We start from the raw sequence: 20,462 nt of genomic DNA on the forward strand, positions 1-20,462 counted from the left end.
GTGGGATATGTCTCTCAAAACTATAGTAGAAAAGCCTCATATGGTAAAATTCACATTAACAATTATAGTTGAATTTTAATGTAATATTATAGATTCAAATATATTATATATTCTAGCAAATTTAAAAGAGAGCAAAACTCCTCTAAAAATCAAGCCTTAAGGAGTATAGCAAACCCAAACACAATGAACCCAACTAATCCAACCAACACAAATCTTTTATGTGGCAGGTGTGTTGTATTTGTTCTATTAATTAATTTTTAGTTTTTTGTTTATATGATTATATTAATTAATTTTTAGTTTTTTTGTTTATATGATTATTTTCATTTTTGTTTGGGTCAACATTAATTTCTATTTAGTATTCTTTTTTCTTTTATAAGACACATGTGAACTCCATCTTGAACACTGACAAAATCATGGTTCACCTTTATACTAGGTTATAAAATGTCTCTTTGGGTGCAACAAATCAATTATAACTAAAAAAATAAATAGATATTAAATAATTAATGTTATTATAAAACAATAAAATAAACTTATAATATTTTGTTCCTTTTAATATTATTTTTTAAACAATGGATTAAATAATGATTTAGATATTTATTTGTAATTTTTTTCTAACTATTCATATATTTTATAAGAAAATTATTATATTCCCATAATTTTTAAAAGATATAATAAAATTAATATTCCAATTCAAGTTATTCATTTAAATTCTTCATATTTATTAAAATTTTATGCTTATAATGGGAAAAATTATATTTAGATGAATTGATAAATAAATGCAATCATCAATTTAGTTTATTATGCAATTTTTCAACATGATAATTATTAACTATTCCATATTTTTTTGTATTATTGTGTTATATTCAAATATTTTTGTGATTCACATTTATTATTTCTATAGTATGATTAGTAAATGAAATTGTTTTTTTCAAGTATGTCTTCTAGTTAATTTTAACTAAAATCCACTAGAATTCTTTTAAAACTTTAGTTTAAATTATTTAATGTATACAATTTGAGTGTCCCAAAATCTGTTCATGCATTCAAAAATGTATTTTAAAAAACAAAAAAACACAATCTTACTTGAAATTGTATAGTCATATTCGAACGAAAAATGGTCATATTCCTTTATTATCACTTATATTTATTATAGGAGATTCTCATTTTTTAATATTAATATTCTTTTCATATTTTTTTCCTTACCTTAACTAATCTATAGTGAATTTGGATTACTGACCTTTTCACATGGCATACATTAATAATACACATATTTACCATCCATCCAAAACTTGATAAACTATATTTTTTTAACTTGCTATATCTAATTGTGTAGTTCTTTTGAATTTAAATTATTCTCTAAATTTCTTTTACATTTCTTTCATATTATAATTTAGATAATTAATTGTTATTTTTTTTAATATAGTTTTTATATTTTTATATACTACTATTACCCAAACCCAATTATAAATTTCACATGGATTTCCTATATTTTAAACTTATCACCATTTTAAGTAATTTTAAAACAAAATTCACAATTTTTTTATTAAATTTCCTTTTTCTTTATAATCTCATTTTACATACACATGTATCATATATATCATGATCACATAAACTCAAATATAAATTTCACCTTTTCTTCTATTAATTTTTCTTTGAAATTCATTATTCTACATTTTTAATTTACTTAATATATATATATATATATATATATATATATATATATATATATATATATATATATATAATTTTTTCCTTATTTAAGATTTTTTCTTCTTTAATGCAATGTTGGAAAGAATCATCTAATTTCAAGCTAGGCTCTGAGATACCATATTTTGATTTAGGGATATTTCCTAAAAAATATTAGGCATAACCATTGACAGGGAGGGGGAATAACCCCCTCCTCTAGTGAGATTGTTTCAGAGTTCATAAGAATATTGGATTGGGTAGAAATATCCCTAAAACTCCTCATTATTAGTGTGATTTGAAATCTTAGCTCTAGGAAATGGATATTCTAGTCACTCAAAGAAATCATTATTTGGATTATTTTGGTAAAATAACATTTATGGATGTTGCCTACCAAATGTAGTGCAAGATCTAAAGTATGGGGTTAAGTCTAACAAGATTACAAAATACATCCAATATATGCAAGATCATGTTGTGATTTGCAAGTTCATTGGATTATGGCCCTTAAAAACCTCTTATTTTTTGGATACAAAATAAATGGAACCTCAAGGGATGATTCATAAAGTTTGGATATTCCACATGACAGTTTGTCACAACATATGAGATAAAAATTTATTTAAAAATCCAAAATATACACTATTAGGATTTTATTTCACTTTAGATTTAAGGGCATCTAGCATATTATTAGTTGCATATGCATGAAAGTTAAAACTATGTAGAAAATAGAGAAAAATGAAATAAAAACTCACAAACCATGGTTTAACACAAAACATGATGTGAGGAACCCTTTCCCGAGAAGATGTAACTAGAGGGTGAACCATGGTTTAACACAAAATATGACGTTTATGAGAGTTTTTTCGGCGTAAATCACAAGATATTTCATTTGTCGACGTGTTTCAAACCAACCAGTGTGGTTCATGGGTAGGACAATTTGAAAGAACAGATCATGCTTTGCATGTTAAATAAATATACCAGAACCTCCAACGGCTATATTCCTTGACCAGGTAACAGCTATATTGACAAAGACTAGATTTCACTAGTTAGTTAGGATAGGATTATGGGTATATTAATTAAATGAGTTACCCTAGTTAGTTAAATTCTTATTAAAGTAAATGGACCCTTTTTATCCACTTACAACTATAAATATATATTAAAAATAAATTATAACCTAAAATTAATAGTTAGTTATCAAAGTTATTATATCTAACTATTAGAGTAATTAATAGTTAGTTATAAAATTATTAAAAATATAAAATATTAGAGTAATATATAAATAGCTAGATATATTTTTATTAAAATAAAAGTCAAAGGGACTATTTCATACACTAATAAAGTTAATTATAAACTAAATTAATTTTAAATTAATAGTTATTTATAAAAGTTAAATATATAAATATTAGAGTGATTTAAGGATATGATAATAGCGTAATTTAAATTATAATTATGATATTATAAATATATATCTAAATAAATTTAAAAATAAATTAATATAAATTAATAGTATGTTATCAATAAATTAATATAAATTAATAGATCTATCTTATATTAGAGTAGTTAGTTATAAAAGTTATAAATATTAGAGTAATATATAAATAGTAAGTTATAATTTTATTAAAATGTAAGTTAAAGGGAATTATATAATAAAATAAATTAAATTAAAAATAAAGTAATTTTAATTCAAAAATTATTTATAAAAGTTAAATAAATATATAAATATTAGAGTAATGTAAGGGTTAGAAAGAATATTTTAATATTTAAAATTAATGGTTTATTTAAGTGTTAAACTTATCATAGATTAATTTCAAGATTATTTCCTTTATGTTATTAGCCTAAATAAGTGCTATTACAATACCTCCAACAAAATCAACCTCAAAGAACAAAGGCCACAAGAAACATGAAACCAGGGGAAAAATTTGTTAAAATACAACAAGAAGAAACAATAAATAGGGAGCGGAAGGCACTAAGACAACGCCTAGGAGGAGAGGGCTCGGACCCAACAACTACTAATCTTTGAGCCATCCTCTCTATTGAGATTGTTCGGCCTTTTTTCAATCTCAAGCGCTTCCCTAAAATTCTGGTGATGGAATTGGGAGGGGAAGGCAGGAAGACAACGCCTAGGAGGAGAGGCCTGGGACCCAGCAACTACTGATCTTCCAGCCATCGTCTCTATTGAGATTGTTCGGTCTTTTTCAATCTCAAGCCCTTCCCTAAATTTCCGGTGATGGAATTGGGACACTCTATTTATTGTTTTTTCTTGTTGTCTTTTAAGAAATTTTTCCCATGGTTTCATGTTTCTTGTGGCCTTTGTTCTTTGAGGTTGATTTTGTTGGAGGTATTGTAATAGCACTTATTTAGGCTAATAACATAAAGGAAATAATCTTGAAATTAATCTATGATAAGTTTAACACTTAAATAAACCATTATTTTAAATATTAAAATATTCTTTCTAACCATTAAATTACTCTAATATTTATATATTTATTTAACTTTTATAAATAACTTTTGAAGTAAAATTACTTTATTTTTAATTTATTTTATTATATAAGTCCCTTTAACTTACATTTTAATAAAACTATAACTTACTATTTATATATTACTCTAATATTTATAACTTTTATAACTAACTACTCTAATACAATATCTTGATAACTTACTATTAATTTATTATTTTATTTATTTACATATATATTTATAATATCATAATTATAATTTAAATTACTCTATTATCATACCCTTAAATCACTCTAATATTTATATATTTAACTTTTATAAATAACTATTAATTTAAAATTAATTTAGTTTATAATTAATTTTATTAATGTATGAAACAGTCCCTTTGACTTTTATTTTAATAAAAATTTATCTAGCTATTTATATATTACTCTAATATTTTATATTTTTAATAATTTTATAATTAACTATTAATTACTCTAATAGTTAGATATAATAACTTTGATAACTAACTATTAATTTTATGTTATAATTTATTTTTAATCTATATTTATAGTTGTAAGTGGATAAAAAGGGTCGGCTTACTTTAATAAGAATTTAACTAACCGGGTAACTCATTTAATTAATATACCCCTAATCCTGTCCTAACTAACCAGTCAAATCTAGCCGTTGTCAATATAGCCATTACGTGGTCAAGGAATATAGCCGTTGGAGGTTATGCCTATCTATTTAACATGCAAAGCATGATCTGTTCTTTCAACTTGTATTGACGATGAACCACACTAGTTGGTTGGAAACTCATCAACAAATGAAAAATCTCTCATAAGCTTAATATGGATAATAGAAGCCTCAATTCAACAACAAAATATGACTTGAGAAACCCTTTCTTGAGAAGACCCACCTCGATGGAGAAGACCCATCTAGAAGGTGAGTGTCACCATCTTCACTATTATTTTTTTTAAATCTATATTCGTCATCATTTTTTATCTCATTAGGTGATGATGCATATCTACTTGAAAATGCAATTTACTTATGAATGTGGAATAAACAATCGTCTTTGTTTTTCTCTAGATTTAGAGATCCAAAGGTATCCCACCCAAACTATCAAACTATAATTCATATATATATTACCCTATATACCCTTGGTTATATATTTGTAGGTGTTCATGTGATTTTCACAATGATCTTTTCTTCTACCAATACACCATAAGGTTGCACCGACATCATTTCAAACTTGTTCTTGTATCTCCTTGTGGACATGGTGCATATTATCATGTATAGGCCTCAATTATATTTTCCGCCTCCTGTGTGATAATTATAATGTAGAGTATAATAATTAACCACTCTCTCTATTACATTTTGAATACCACAACTAATTTCTAAAGATTTTATTCCATTGTCTCCAAATGACTATTGTCTTCCAACTTGGAGATGTATTATTAACGTACTTACATCAATATCAGTTCCATCGCTCCTTAGGAAAGCTTTAGGAGGATTATATAATCCCTTGTATTTTACACATGACAATCACTAGGTTAACATACTAACAAGGGATACACTTATGCCTAGGTGTTTTGTGACCTGTGTTGAATTCACTCTCGTTGCAGATTTGTTACAATGTACCGATTTGTACCACATGGTCATTTTATGTATTAATAAGAACACTTTAAGATTGCGCTCCATACCAACCCTCTATCATTTATAGGCTTACTTAAATGTTCAAGTGCGCATGGCAGCCATCCTAGAGAAATTCTCACGCAATCAGAACTTTCCACGACCTCCAGTTTCACATGGGTAGCATGTGAACACTGTTATAAGGTGGGGAAGGTGAGGATGGAGGTGGTGGAGATCAATAGACGAAATCGTTCATGAAACCCTAACCCTCTTTTAAACTCAAACTATTCAATCGTCCCAATTCCTTTGCCATCGTTTCATTTTCTTCCTCGAGCATCACCGCATTGTGTCCTGTCTTATTCCTAGCATTTGGCCTTGGTGTGCTTCCTGTGCTTAGGATATTAATAAAGCTTTGCAAGCTTGGACTCTTTGGCTCGCACGAAATTCCGTAGGTAACATCTCCATTTTTCACCAGTAATTGGAATTTTTTTATTATTTGATTTTGTTTCTTCTGTACTTTACGCGGTAAGATTTTCTCGCATTGGCATTTTTGGAGATGCAGGCGAGTGAGTGGATGCGTTTGTTTCTTCATGGTTACGCCTACAAATAATATGGTTAGGATTATTAGCTTAGTCCTTACAACAATAATTGTCTGGAACCCAATGTCTCACCGAATGCGCGTAGTCGGCCTCCGGCTTTTACTGAGGGCGTGAAGGTTACGACTCAGACAAAAACTGAGAATGGGTTCAACGTGCAACTGGCTTCTATTTCCAACAGTTTACTGAGAATTTCATTCATTTTCGCTCTTTCAGGTTTCCTTGAAGCGATTATAGGTAAAAATTGTGTTTTTATTTCTTAACTTCTTTTTATTTGGTCCATTGTGATTTATCAGTTATGTTCTTCATATTACAATTGATGACAAGACCTCTGTACATATTGTTTTAAGCAGTTAACATGGAGACTCCTCCCCCGGGTCAGGTATCCATTCCTTATAATTTTCCCCCTTCCAGGTGAGGGGTTATACATTTAGTTTACTCTTTGATTAACCTTAGCCAGTCCCTTGAGGGGTTATACCTTTAGTTTACTCCTTGATTAACCTTAGCCAGTCCCTTAATGGCACTGGTTTGTAATGGAAAGATATGGGAATCGACTTCTACTTCTAGCCACTTAGTGACTAGTTGGCCCCTAAATGGAATTCTTGGTATCGGGTATGCTCTAGATTTTTTTTTCCATAGAGGTAACAAAGACGCGTGATTTCGGCGGTGTGAAGGTTCCAGTCAACCCACTAGGTACTTATACTGTAGCTTGTTATATAACTTCGTAGCGCTGTGCCTATGTTTCAAGGGTTCTTTTTCCAGGACCTTATTGTGTGGCCACTCTCTAGGAGATTTTCCTACCTATTGTTTTACTCTGATTGTACATTCTTCGGTAATAGTATATATATTATGCACATATTTTATAGTTCGTATAGCATATTCCAATACCTATACTCCATTACTGACTATTTTTTCTTTTCCCAGGTTTGCATCACTAGCGAGAATAGGTCAGCACCTAAATCCCATGGGGCATATGTGTCGGGCATGATTGAAGGGAGTAGGATTTAATTGTTCAGGTAAGGTATATTCTACCTTTCCCTTGGTACTCTTTGCACGATTCTACACACTTTAGATTAATGTCTAAAGTATCTCATGCTTTAAATAATAACATAATCCTCTGGAAATTCCTTCCCTTCGCCAGCTTAATTCTAGAATCGTGTGCCCTTCTTTCGGCACAGCCTTCATAACCCGGTACCAATCAAATTTATCCACCTAGTTTGTTTTAAATTCTTCTATTTCGTTTCTATGCTAGAACAGTAATGTTCATTCTTGTGTGTTGTTTACAGATATGTCCTACTTCCCTACTATACTGTGCATTTCACCAAAACGTGTTTATTGATGTTAAGATGCTACCACATAGTTCCAAGTTGGTTCTGATTCATGCATTCTGGTTAAGTGGTCACAAATATACAGTTAGGTCACTTGACAGGTTCATTCAGGAGCATTCCTGGTAGTTATGAGGGCAGACCATATCTATGGTACTCTTCCATCGTCCCTTTGGAATATTGAAATCATTCATCATAAATTTTATGATCGAACTGTAATATTAACAGTTATGTAAATGTAATTACTACCATTTGCAATATGTTGTGGATTTTATAATGATACTAATCGTCTTATTCTATTATCTGAAGCATATGTATTTACAATACTTGTATATATGAATGTTGGGCTATTAATTGCTATGATATCAAAGTGAGTTGTCCCTTTAAGGGCCGAGTTGATGCCAATCACATGAATTTGTATCTTTCCTTTATTCATTATGTTGTCGCTACACATATTTGAGTAACTCCTTTTATTAATTTCTCTAATTTCTATACATTTGGGTATTAGTAATTAACCATAGAGAAAAGGGTTACTCCTTCCCTAACTCTGTTCCCTTTGTAGGGAAGAATAATAATATGGTTTTTCTCTGTGCATGTCGAATTATCAGATTGAAGGAATATATATTGTTAATATTTTTTTTCCTAGTAGATCCTTTTACTAGTGCTCTATTTAATTTAATATCTTTTGAAACATAGCTACTAAAGACACTTATCATCGGTAACATTCCACTTCCCACTACGAATATTTTTTTTTCAGAAAGAAAAAGCTTTATATTATATTGAGGGAATATATACAAAATGGATATGATAGATCTGAAAAGATCGATGGATGATCATCTGAAAGAGAGACAGACATAGAAGATCTGATGATCTGATGGATTTGTAGCATGGATCGCCTGAGAGAAAACTGATAATCAAAATATATAGCATCTGAGGATGAAGAAAGAGAACCAAAAGGGGCTGAGAGCAGAGCCAGCCATGATATAAACAAAAAATCCACAACGGATCAGCATCAGCGGTCATGGAGAAAAGAGAGCGAAGAAAAGAGACAGGACATATATGGAGGAGAAAGATGAGTCTTCAAAAAAATTTGTATTCCTCCATTTCCAGAGGCTCCATAAAGCGATGGGAAGGATAGGACGAAGGGAGGCAATTTGTCTTCCCCACCATGCAAAAGCTGCCTCAACTGAAATGAAACAAAGGTGCCGGAAAGAGAAGAGCTGAGCAAGTTCGGACTAGATTTGTTGGGAAACAGGACATTTGAAAAACAGGTGAAAATTGGTTTCCTCCTCCAGTTTGCAGAGGGCGCATCTACTAGGCTCATGCCGAGAGCACTTTCGCAAGGACTCCCAAGTCAGATTTTTGTTTGAGAACACCAACCACGTGAATAAGGTCACTTTGAGGGGGCAGCCTAGATTCCACCAGAGTGCTGGAAAACGCTTGCTGATCATTCTGTTTGAGAGTGCTATAAGATCCATGTAAATATCCTTGACAATTGCATGAGAGGAGGAAGGAGATAATGACCAGACCAAATGGTCATCATCCGCAGAACGCGCAAAACCGCCCTGGAGGAGAGAGGTTTTGAGAAAGTCCCATTGAGGGGATAGATCCAGAGGAATACCAACGTCGGGAGCATCCATGAGCACTGGAGAGGAGCCACTCCATTCTTTGATAACTCTGTCCCATGAAAACAGGCCAGCCCTGTGAAGATGGAAAAGGATAAAAGAAGGAACAGATGAAGAACCCCTGAAACCTGCAAAAGAATCTATGCCCAACAGAACCTTTCGGCCTGAGTGGATTTGCCATTTGAGGTTGCTGAGGAAGTAATGCTGGACCCTTCTGAAACTAAGCCATATGGCAGACCCGTGCTGCAATCCAATTGAGTGAAGCCTGAACCAGAACTCAATGCCGCGACCAAGTTGGTATTTCTGGCGGATGATATCGCTCCAGGGGGAGGTGCCGAAGATGCCTCTCCAGAGGGTCTTGCAAAGAAGAGCAGTCCCAAAGAGTTTTATATCTAACAGGCCCCAACCGCCTTGATTTTTTGGCCGAGTTAAGAGATCCAACCTTACGAGATGCATTTTACGCCTTTCAGCATTTGCTCCCCATATGAAGTTTGCTGTGATACTGTTAATGGCTTGGATGATGCGGGCCGGAAGGAGATAGAGGTGACCCCAGAAAACCGAAAGCTGTGATAACACTGATTTAACAAGCACAACCCTGCCGCCCAGAGAAAGTGATCTGAATTCCCACAGTGCAATCTTGCCGAAAAAATGGTCAATAAGCCAGCGCCAGTCGGAAGTCCTGTAGGCCTTTGCTTTGAGGCGAAAACCAAGGTACTTGAACCCATCAGACAGAAGTCTGGATGCGATTCCAAGGAGCAATCCACGATACCAATGCGTCATCCAAGCCGTTATGGAAGAGAAACGTTTTTGCTTTATTGATGGCCAGGCCCGAGGCTTTTTGAAAACGATCCAAGATTGACTTAATGCACAGCCATGTAGTCCTGGACAGCATAGCGAACAAGAGGATGTTGTCTACAAAGAGATTATGGGAGATATGGATATGTTTGCATACCATGACCTGAGAAAAGTCTTTTACGTCCACAGCATGGTTGATATGGAGACTTAAAGCATCGATGGCCAAGATAAAAAGGAGGGGCGATAGCGGGCAAACCTGCCGGAGGCCCCTTTCGGCCTGAAAGAACTGAGAAGGCCGTCGTTGATCAAAATGGCATAATTTACTGTTTGTACACAGCCCATAATCCATCGGATGGCAGCTGGATTCATCCCGATTTTAGCTAGAAGACAGTGTAGGTATCCCCAGTCTAAGACATCAAAGGCCCTCTGCAGGTCGATTTTCAGAATGGCCGCCCTGGAGTTGCGCATAGACATTGAGTGCAGACATTCTTGCGCACAGGCCACTGCATCGTGGATATTTCGGCCCTTTAAAAAGGCGTGTTGATTTGAAGAGAGATGAGTAGCCAGAGTGCTTTTAATCCTAGCCGCGATGATTTTAGTGATGATCTTGAAGAAGATATTGCAGAGGGAGATCGGGCGGAAATCCTGGAAGGATTCAGGCTCGTCCTGCTTGGGGATAAGGGTGATCAAAGTGGACGAAAGGTGGCTGTGAATCCAAAATTTCAATAGCCCATTAATTAGTGAGGCATATTTTAGCAGAAAGTTCCCAATATTTGTGGCTCTCTTAATTTAATTGTAGAACGTATTTACTACTGTTGATCCCCTTACCCATTAATGATCGATGTTAACACCTCATAGTACTCTAACAACCAATACTTTCAAGACTCGGTAATTTCAATTACAACGTGACTATTATCACTAAAAATTCTCCTACTCTTTCGATAATTCTTTTTGTACAGGTTTCTGCTCGTTGTTCGATACAATGTCCACCCTATGAGTTTTATATTAATCCGTGTCTGACAAAATAATGCTGACCCCAGTAACAAGAACCCGACACACCACACTTGGTAACCACATTCTACCTATGAATTTGTTTTGTTTTTCCCATTTCCAGTGAGCTAATTCACTAATTCTACCCATAAATGATAATTAGATGCATTTCGGTCAAACTTTAATGCGGTTAAAATACTACGTATATATGGTTACTACGATAACGAGGGGTACTCCCAATACAATTTACATGTAGTTAGTTCTTATATTAACCATATATACCCATTTATATGTGGGAGATAAATAAAAACATCCTAAGCATTACAAATAACAGTAAAGCTAATGTACATCACAATAATTTCATTGACCATCCATAATCAAACATGTTCTAATATTTGCATGCATCAAAGAAAATAATCTCACTTAACTTTCTAAAGTATAGATTTCCTCACCATAGTTCATTATGGGAATTGGTACTTATTGAGCACACCTACCATGAAATGCACTTCCACTTTTCCTTGAGCCTAGAGTACTTACCAAGGAGAAGATAAATCCCTCATTGATCCCTTTAATAATTATTTAATATCTTCTTTTCATGATAAAGTTTCTTTTACTAGAGCCCATCTTTTGTGGATCTAGGATTTTCCATAAAATCTCACCTTTCTCTCTGAGGATGCCTTGATGCGTATCCGAGCTTAGCATCTTTCTCCAGCTAAGAAACCTAATTTATTTTTCTCTCCCATCTAATAATTTTATCTATAATTTCTTCTAGAATTCTTCTCATGAAAGAATATTCCAGTCTCGTTTTCTATTGAGATTTTTGTTTATCCTTCTTTGGTAAGAATCTTTTTTTCGAAGTGTCTCATTCCCAATACTTAAGTTCCATTTATTAATTTAATGAAATATATATTCCAATATTTTTCATGGCTTTTCTCCCAATATTTCCATTGTCATACAATTGAGCCATAATCCCAATACTTAAGTTCCATTTTTCAATTTAATGAAATATATATTCAGATATTTTTCATGGCTTTTCTCCCAATATTTCCATCTTCATACAATCTAGCCATAACAAAGTTACCATAATGGAGGGATATTACATTCTCCTTCCCCTCTATACATAACCTCATGGGTGTTCGCTGTTAATTTGTTTTTTCCTAAATTATGGCTCGATACTCTTTTCTTCTTTGCATATTCTTGCTTCCATGTATTCTTGTACTTTTATCGTGAGTAATAGCTAGATTCCACAACTAGATCTCTTTATGGTTGAAGATACAACATAGTGTCCCTTGACTATACATGCATCATTTTCATTCAATCACATTCAAATTATCATGTACTTATCTCTTGAGTACAAGACATGAAACACTAATTCTTTTAATATGACTGAGAAACACTAATTGATTACTATGGTTCTCATTCTTTTGATTGTGTACGGTTTTAGAACTAAGTGAAACTCTGTGTTGTTTGAGAGATTTCATCTTTTCGAAAGGAAAATACTTCTCGTCTTTCATGTTTACAATCTGAACGTTATTTCATCTCGTGAGATGACTCATCTTTGAAGAAGGAAAATTCTTCCATTTATATTTTGTTCCTCTTCTAGCATCTTTGTATACATACTGAATAGGTGCTCCTTAATTTTCACATGCACTAATGAGAAGTTTTATCCACCCACATTCATCCAACATGATTAGTGCATTAGTATAGTATTGTAGCAATACAAGGGTTCTTTGATGTATTTATTCATAACTACTCCTACTTATTTTAAACTGTAAGATATTGATTCCATAGTATAATTTGGAACCATTAGCTGCCCAATTATTTTTGTATCCATTACACAAGGGTAATATCAATTAATGTAGCATTTGCAACATTCAATTTAATGTTGTTATTTTTATATCATTGTATCAATTATGCATTTATTATGTATACATAAATGTAGGAAAATCTGTTGTCTCTGCCACTCTCATGATGGTTATATGATTCTTAATCCTTCTCCTAAGTGAATTAGTCAAGCCTACTCTGATTTGTTTCACTCTAGTTCACAAGTATGAGGAAATTGAGAGGAAATTGTTTACAATATCAACATAGATTGTTAGGGCTATCATAACATATCTAAATTCTTATCCAAAAAAATTATTCTACACAATCTACAACCTTGTTTTCCCGTGACCATCTCATCCACTATTTTCTTTAGGTTTACACATTAAGTTTTTCAATATGAACAATATCACATGTTCTTTGGGGAATATTATGAACAACTTAATCTTGTGTATAATTGATCAATCTTCTTCCTTTACATTTTTAGGTGCGTTGTTTGTTTGAACACACCCATGTGTTTATATATCTTGAAATCATCAATAGAATTTCATATGAATTGTTTGCTTCTATTCTTGGTGATGAACCCTACCTGGTTGGTCAATTATATAAAGTTAATATCTAATAATTAGGTTCTACATTTTACTCTACATAACCATCTTCAACTTCACTAGGTTTGTTCAAAACCCAGCATTCATCCTTCATTAAATGTTTTCCTGAACTTAGACATTGTTTAACGAATCTCTGAAAATATGTGGTCATAATAAAATTGGAGGGAATTGTATTGAATGAAATTTATATCCTCCATTTAATTCTTATCTCTCAATGTATATTTTTAGTATCTCATGAGTACATTCTTGGTAGGGTATATCAATGGATGTTGGTAGGTTCACATTACTTTTCATTGAACCATACCCTATAGGGAACATGATTCTGATGCCTCTATGTATATATATTTAATATTTTATTTTGGTATGACAAAAATTTAGATTATTTCTTATCTATCTTTAGATACATTATAATGACTTATATTTTATAGACAATTACACGCTTCTTCCTTCCTAACCACAATACTTTTCTCAATTGTTTATAACAATACTTGGTACTTTCAACTTCTAATTCTAGTTCTTACCTTTCTACTTTATTCCTCTCGGAAAACCTATAGTGATCTCCATGTATTACCCTTAATCATAATTGTGAAGGGTTACTAATTTTCTTTACCACTTATTATCCTAACTCAGGTTCTTGGTGTTGATTACCATTATTCTTTTCCTCCTCTATCCTTAATGAATGATAATTCATATCTTTGATAGAATTGTTTATGCATCCAAGGCATATCCAAACCTTCTTTCCTCTTGTAGAAGCATTTCTGGAACCCTTTACCCTTTAAGGTGCATATTTTCTGCAAAACATCACTAATTTAAGTGAATTTCTATGCTTTTCAGCTTTATATATCTTACTTTACTTGTCCCAAATGATCACCTCAACAACATTCAGAATTGTAGGCATTAATAACTTGGTATGGGGAATACACCTTTAATCAATTTAGATTAAAATATAGTAATTTATGTGTACATATAAATATTTAAAATAGTAATACATCACTCCCTTAACCCTAGTACAACTATAATGCTATCTAAACCATTGCTCAAATCCACTCTTACTCTCATAAAAGGTAATTAGACACAATCCTTAGTCTAAAAAATAATAGTAGTTATCACCTTCAGATTTTTATAGAAGAAGACGAAGAGTGCTATGTTCAACATGCCCACTTATGTTATAATTTGTCACTTGTTTGATTCTGATTTTTGTTAAATCCAACTTGTATTTCTCTTTTTGATTGTAAGTAATTTCATATAATTTTAAATTTATCTCTCTGATCCTCCGATAAAAGATTACATCTATATGTCTCCATTAAACTATTGAGCTAACATCCAACTCATTACCCCTAATATTTCTTGGATCTTAGTTGCCCTTTTTCTTCTAATATTTTCATGCAACGTCCAATTGATAGAGAGGAGATCAATACTCTTATACATTCTCAGATAATTACCCTAAACTAAGCTTTGCTCAAAGGAATTTCCACGATATATTTTTGCCAAATTCCTTTAATTTTTCCCAAAGTGTTCGTCAAAGGTTATTAAAGAAGATTAGTTATAGTTCTTCATATGTGCATGTTTTATCAATTTAAGGAGCTAAGTTGATTGTTATTTTTAGCATTCCCAATGAAAAACATTATTTCCTCAGCTCCTCATTACACATATATTTCAAATAAGTTACTTATGTCATAATTGACTCCACATGATTACTTTCCACTAATTTGATCTAATATATTGGTGCAATTTTTGTGATATAGATTTCTACTCCAACTGACTTTCTATTTACATTTACTAGTGACAATAAGAAATAATTCTCAGAAACAACATCCATAAACCTAGTTTACTGAAAGTATAATAGATCCGTATCTTATTCTAAAATATCTATTCGCTGAATAATATTGAATATCCTTTTTGTTAACCATATAGAGTATTTAACCGTTCATTCTAAATAAGAATCACTTTGTGCACAATTTAATTTACACACAAGTTAGCGTTGTTGTAGACCGTTTTATGTACTATCATAGTACTTCATCTTTACCTTGGGCCTGTTAGGTCCAAGAGTTGAGCTTATGCTCTGATACCATTTGTCACACGCCTCGTCAATCCTCACTATTTTTTTTTAAATCTATATCCATCATAAACTATTATCTCTTTAGGTGATGATGCATATTTAGCTGAAATTGGAATTTACTTATGAAGGTGGAATAAATAATAGTCTTTTCTTTTCGTTGGATTTACAAATCTAAAGGTATCCCACCCAAACTATCCAACCATAATTCCAATATATATATGGACTACCATATATACCCTTGGTTGTATAGTTGTATGTGTTTGTGCGATATTCATTATGATCTTTTCTGCTACCAATACACCATAAGGTTGCACGATAACATTTTAAAATTGTTTTTGCATCTCCTAGTGCCCTTGGAGCATATTATCATGTAAAGGCATCAATTATATTTTCCACCTCTTGTTCAATAGTTATAATGTAAAGTATAATAATAATAAACCACTCTATGTATTACATTTTGAATACCACAACTAATTTCTAAGGATTTTAATCCTATGTCTCCAAATGTCTATTTTCTTCCAACCTAGAGATGTATTATTAACGTACTTACAACAATATCACTTCCATGTCTCCTTAGGAAACCTTTGGGAGGATTTTGTAATCCTTTATATTTTACACATGGCAATCACTAGGGTCACATACTACCGAGGAAGACACTTATGCCTAGTTGTTTTGTGACATGTGTTGAATGCACTCTCTTTGCAGATTCGTGACATGTACCAATTTGTACCACATGGTCAGTTTATGTGTTAATAACACCATTTTAATATTGCATTCCTTCTCAACCATCTGTCATTTATAGACTTACTTAAATGTTTAAGTGTGTATGGCAGCCATCCTAAAGAAATGCTCATGTAATCAGAACTTACCATGACCTGTGGTTTCACATGGTTAGGATGTGAACACTGTTGCAAGGTTGGGATGGCCAGGATGAAAGTGGCGAAGATCAACAAATGAAATCATTCATGAAACCCTAACCCTCCTTTAATCTCGAACATTTCAATCAGCCCAATTCCTTCACCATCGTTTCATCTTCCTCTTGGAGCATCACCGAACTATGTCCTCGCTTATTTTTAGCATCTGGCCTTGGGGTGATTACTATTCTTGGGCTATTAATTGAGCTTGGCCCTTTTGGCTTGCATGACATTCCATAGGTAACATCTCCATTTTTCTCTAGTAACCAGATTTTATTTTATTTTTAATTTGTTTCTTGTGTCCTTTAATCGATAAGATTTTATTGCATTGGCATTTTTTGAGACGCGGGGGTGTTAGTGGATGTGTTTGTTTCTTCGTGGTGACACCTAAAAATCATATCCTTATGATAATGTGTTGGGATTACTAGCTTAGTCCTTACAACAATAATTGTCTGGAATCCAATGCCTCAACGACTCCTCGTCGTCAGCCTCTCGCTTTTACTGAGCATATGAAGGCTACCACTTAGACAAAATTTGTGAATGGGTTCAACCTACAATTAGCTTCTATTTCTAACAGTTCACTCAGAATTTTATTCATGTTTTCTATTTTAGGGTTTCTTGTAGTGATTAAAGATAAAAATTGTGATTTTATTTGTTGACTTCTTTTTATTTGGTCCATTGTGATTTATTAGTGATGTTTTTCATATTACAATTGATGAAAATAGATTTGTACATCTTGTTTTAAGTAGTTAACATGGAGACTCCTCCTCTAGGTCAGGTATTCGTTCCTTATAAGTTTACCCCTTCCAAGTGAGGGTTTATACCTTTGGTTTACTCCTTGATTAACCCTAGTCAGTCCCTTAATGACACTCGTTTGTAATGGACATATATGGGAATTGACTTCTACTTCTAGTCACTTAGTGGCTAGTTGATCCGAACTTAAACATGAATGCAACAAATTACATATATAACCATAAATATAGAAATGAAGTAGAAATAACACTTCATTTCATTAATATAGAATAGTGAAATAAGCTTACAAACATAATGGAAATAAACTAGCTCGCGTGATGGTAGTTTATATCTGAGAAGAGATGTGGTGGCTAAATGCCTCTGAACTATGTTTCAATGAAGCTCCAAGGCCTATTTATTATTGAGAAATAATGGAAAACCCTAAACATGCAAAAATCTAACCCTAGGAGATGAAGTGCTAAAATTGTGGGCCCCATTTGGGTAAATTGGTATGTCAATTTCCTGGGGTCATAAATTTGGCATACGATCTCCATTTGGCTATCATAACACCTCGTTTTGAAGATATCAAAGAGGAGGCTAAAAAAAATAGGAAAAACCATTTGGGACTTTTTTGGTCTCATCGAGCAGATACTCTTAAGGCAAAATCCTTTTAAGGTAAAAGTTAATTTCAATATTCCCATATTTGAGGGCCAAATAGACACAGATGCTATAGATAAATGGTTGAATCTATTGGAAATATATTTTTTAGTTCATGACCTTTCCAATTGGGAAAATATTACTTTTTCGCTTCTCAAAGCCACCCCACACATCAACGACTAGTGGGAAACCTACTCTAAAAAAAAGGACGAGAAGGATTCCTCATTGTTTTCAACTGCACCCACTTGGGATTATTTATGAAATGCCATTAAGGAACAATATTACCCTGTCAAGACCTAAGAAGATAAATACATAATGTAGACCACATGGCAGTAGGGAAGGGACCAAGTTTAGTAAAAGTTTTCCCATGTCATGGAGGCAGTCAACAGAATGGGGACCACTGCTTATTAATGGGGGAGGACTGCTCAAGGTGGATATTGGAGGCCACCCTCCTATTCCACTTGGATCATTAGTTGGCGCCAAAATGGAATTCCTGGTATGAGATAGTCCTCTATGTTGGAAATAATACTGAGGGGGGGGGGGGGTGAATCAGTGTTATCAAATCAATAAAACTTTTCCATTTCCATATTAAGATTCATATACGCTACTTCAGTTAATGGAACCCATGTGTATACGCAACTATGTCTAATGCAACTAGTGTATATCCAGAATACTTATGATTCAGTTAATCCATTAAATGTTGATCTTTAGTTAGTGCATCAGAACTTCATTATCCATATGAACAGTAAGCAAGTGCAGTAAAACAGAACAGATCATCACACACAAGAAGCACACATGAACACCATGATATAAGGTGGAAACCCAATGTGGGTGAAAACCACCTGCTGCAATATGTCTCTATCTTCTTTCAATTAGAAACTTCCTTTTACAATGATTATGTACTAGTGCAGTCCTTTACCAGTACACAGGCTACAACCTGTAGAAGGCTACAACCTTCTCTCATTCTCCAGACTCTCCTGGAAGGGAGCTACAACCCCCTTAGCTCTTGTACTAGCCGATCCATTTACTAGTACGTAGGTGCCGACCTACTGAAATGCTCCAACCTTTACTCGTTTTCCAGCTGCTACTGGAAGGGAGCTACCACCCCCTTAGCTCTTGTACTAGCTGATGTACTAGTATGTAGGTGCCGACCTACAGAAGGCTACAACCTTCTCTTTCTTCCTCCAGGTACCATGTTTCATAAATTTTCAGATTGGACACTCCTGAAGCACAGCACAATAATCTGAAGGCCACGTTTCATCCAATTTTCATATTGGACCCATCAATATCATTGGAGCACAAAATCAATCAATACTAGCATCACCAATCTCTGAATCAGTGAAACACTGAAACCTTGTCAACAACACAATCACCAGAACATAGAGCGGACAACAAACTTTGCAATAACAATCAGACCCAACTGCAACTTCAAAATCATACTTCATAATGTATACACTACTACGATGAAACAAACCCGCGTACATACACACTTTTACCAAAGCTAACCCACGTACACATCTGCAAATATTAACTCAGAGCTTTGCAGCTGTTCCAGACATCAGTCATACCCAAAACATAACATTTATAGACCATTACATGCATCAGTATACAGATCTAGACTGAACAAGATCAAACCGAATAGAGATGATTCATTCCAAGCCATTAGATATTGATCTATCCTTAGATCTTGTTCTCCATCAAACGGTGAGATTCCTCCTTAGCTCAAATCAAGCAATGCATCATAAACCCATAACCTGCATACTGGATCTCATACTTCATCAGATATTCAAGACTTTCTCAATGCATTTGCCTAATGATCTTCTTCTCCTTTTATAGTCTTAGGCCTTACTCAATACCATGGTCCAAAACCATTGAGAACCAATACTAGGGACCCAATACCTAGGTTCAACACTTCAGACACAATACCAAGTACCAAAACCATAGGTCTAAATACCACGGACCCAAAAATAAGCTTTCCCACATGTACACGTTTTTCTGTGCATGAAAGTGCGTGCATACGCATACGCGACTTTTGATGAACAATCCCATGTGTATACGCATCTTTGTATATAGAGAACCTGCGTGTATACCCTACTTGGTATATAGCGAACCTGTGTATATACGTGACTTGGTACATAGTGAACCTGTGTATAATCTGCCTATCTACACAACTTGGTATATAGTGAACCTACGTATATACTCATCTTTCTTCATTCTTTGTAGTCTGATCATCAATTCTTTGCTACTGACCTGCTACACTATAATCTGTCATCTTGCCATCAAGGACAACACTTGTATCATAATGCCAACAATCTCCCCCTTTGGATTTGATGGCAACAACACCAAATCACTCTCCCCCTTTGACATCAAGGGCAAAGGGCGGACCAAGATATTCTCTTTCCTTGATAAACATTCTACTGTCCATACTCCCCTTGAGTACCTGCTGAAATCTCTGAATGTGCTTCCCCTTTGTATATGCCAAAGTGTACGAATCTGACCATGCTCCCTCTGAGTACATGCTGAAAGCTCTGCTCTTGTTGAAGTGTGTTGTTCATGCTCCCCCTGACTGTAAGCAAGGTCTGCAAAAAGATGTTC

The 20,462-nt window shown here is 33.5% G+C and overlaps 1 protein-coding gene across 1 annotated transcript in view; it reads right to left on the reverse strand.

Annotated features, from left to right (window-relative positions):
- Positions 1 to 8,901: 8,901 nt before the first annotated feature.
- The window catches only part of LOC149179579 (uncharacterized), a 63,997-nt gene continuing 52,436 nt past the window's right edge, over positions 8,902 to 20,462 (reverse strand). Inside the window, exons 4-5 of the mRNA XM_089413588.1 lie at positions 10,343 to 10,792; positions 8,902 to 10,150 (exon numbers count right to left, since the gene is read on the reverse strand). Coding sequence (XP_089269714.1) covers positions 8,902 to 10,150; positions 10,343 to 10,792 — 1,699 coding nt within the window. The remainder of the gene's footprint in view (positions 10,151 to 10,342; positions 10,793 to 20,462) is intronic.

The sequence above is a fragment of the Pinus tabuliformis genome, chromosome 3_2 (assembly GCF_031772625.1).
Source record: "Pinus tabuliformis cultivar Carrire ecotype Pingquan chromosome 3_2, CPIR1, whole genome shotgun sequence".
In the NCBI taxonomy this organism is placed as follows: Eukaryota; Viridiplantae; Streptophyta; class Pinopsida; order Pinales; family Pinaceae; genus Pinus; species Pinus tabuliformis.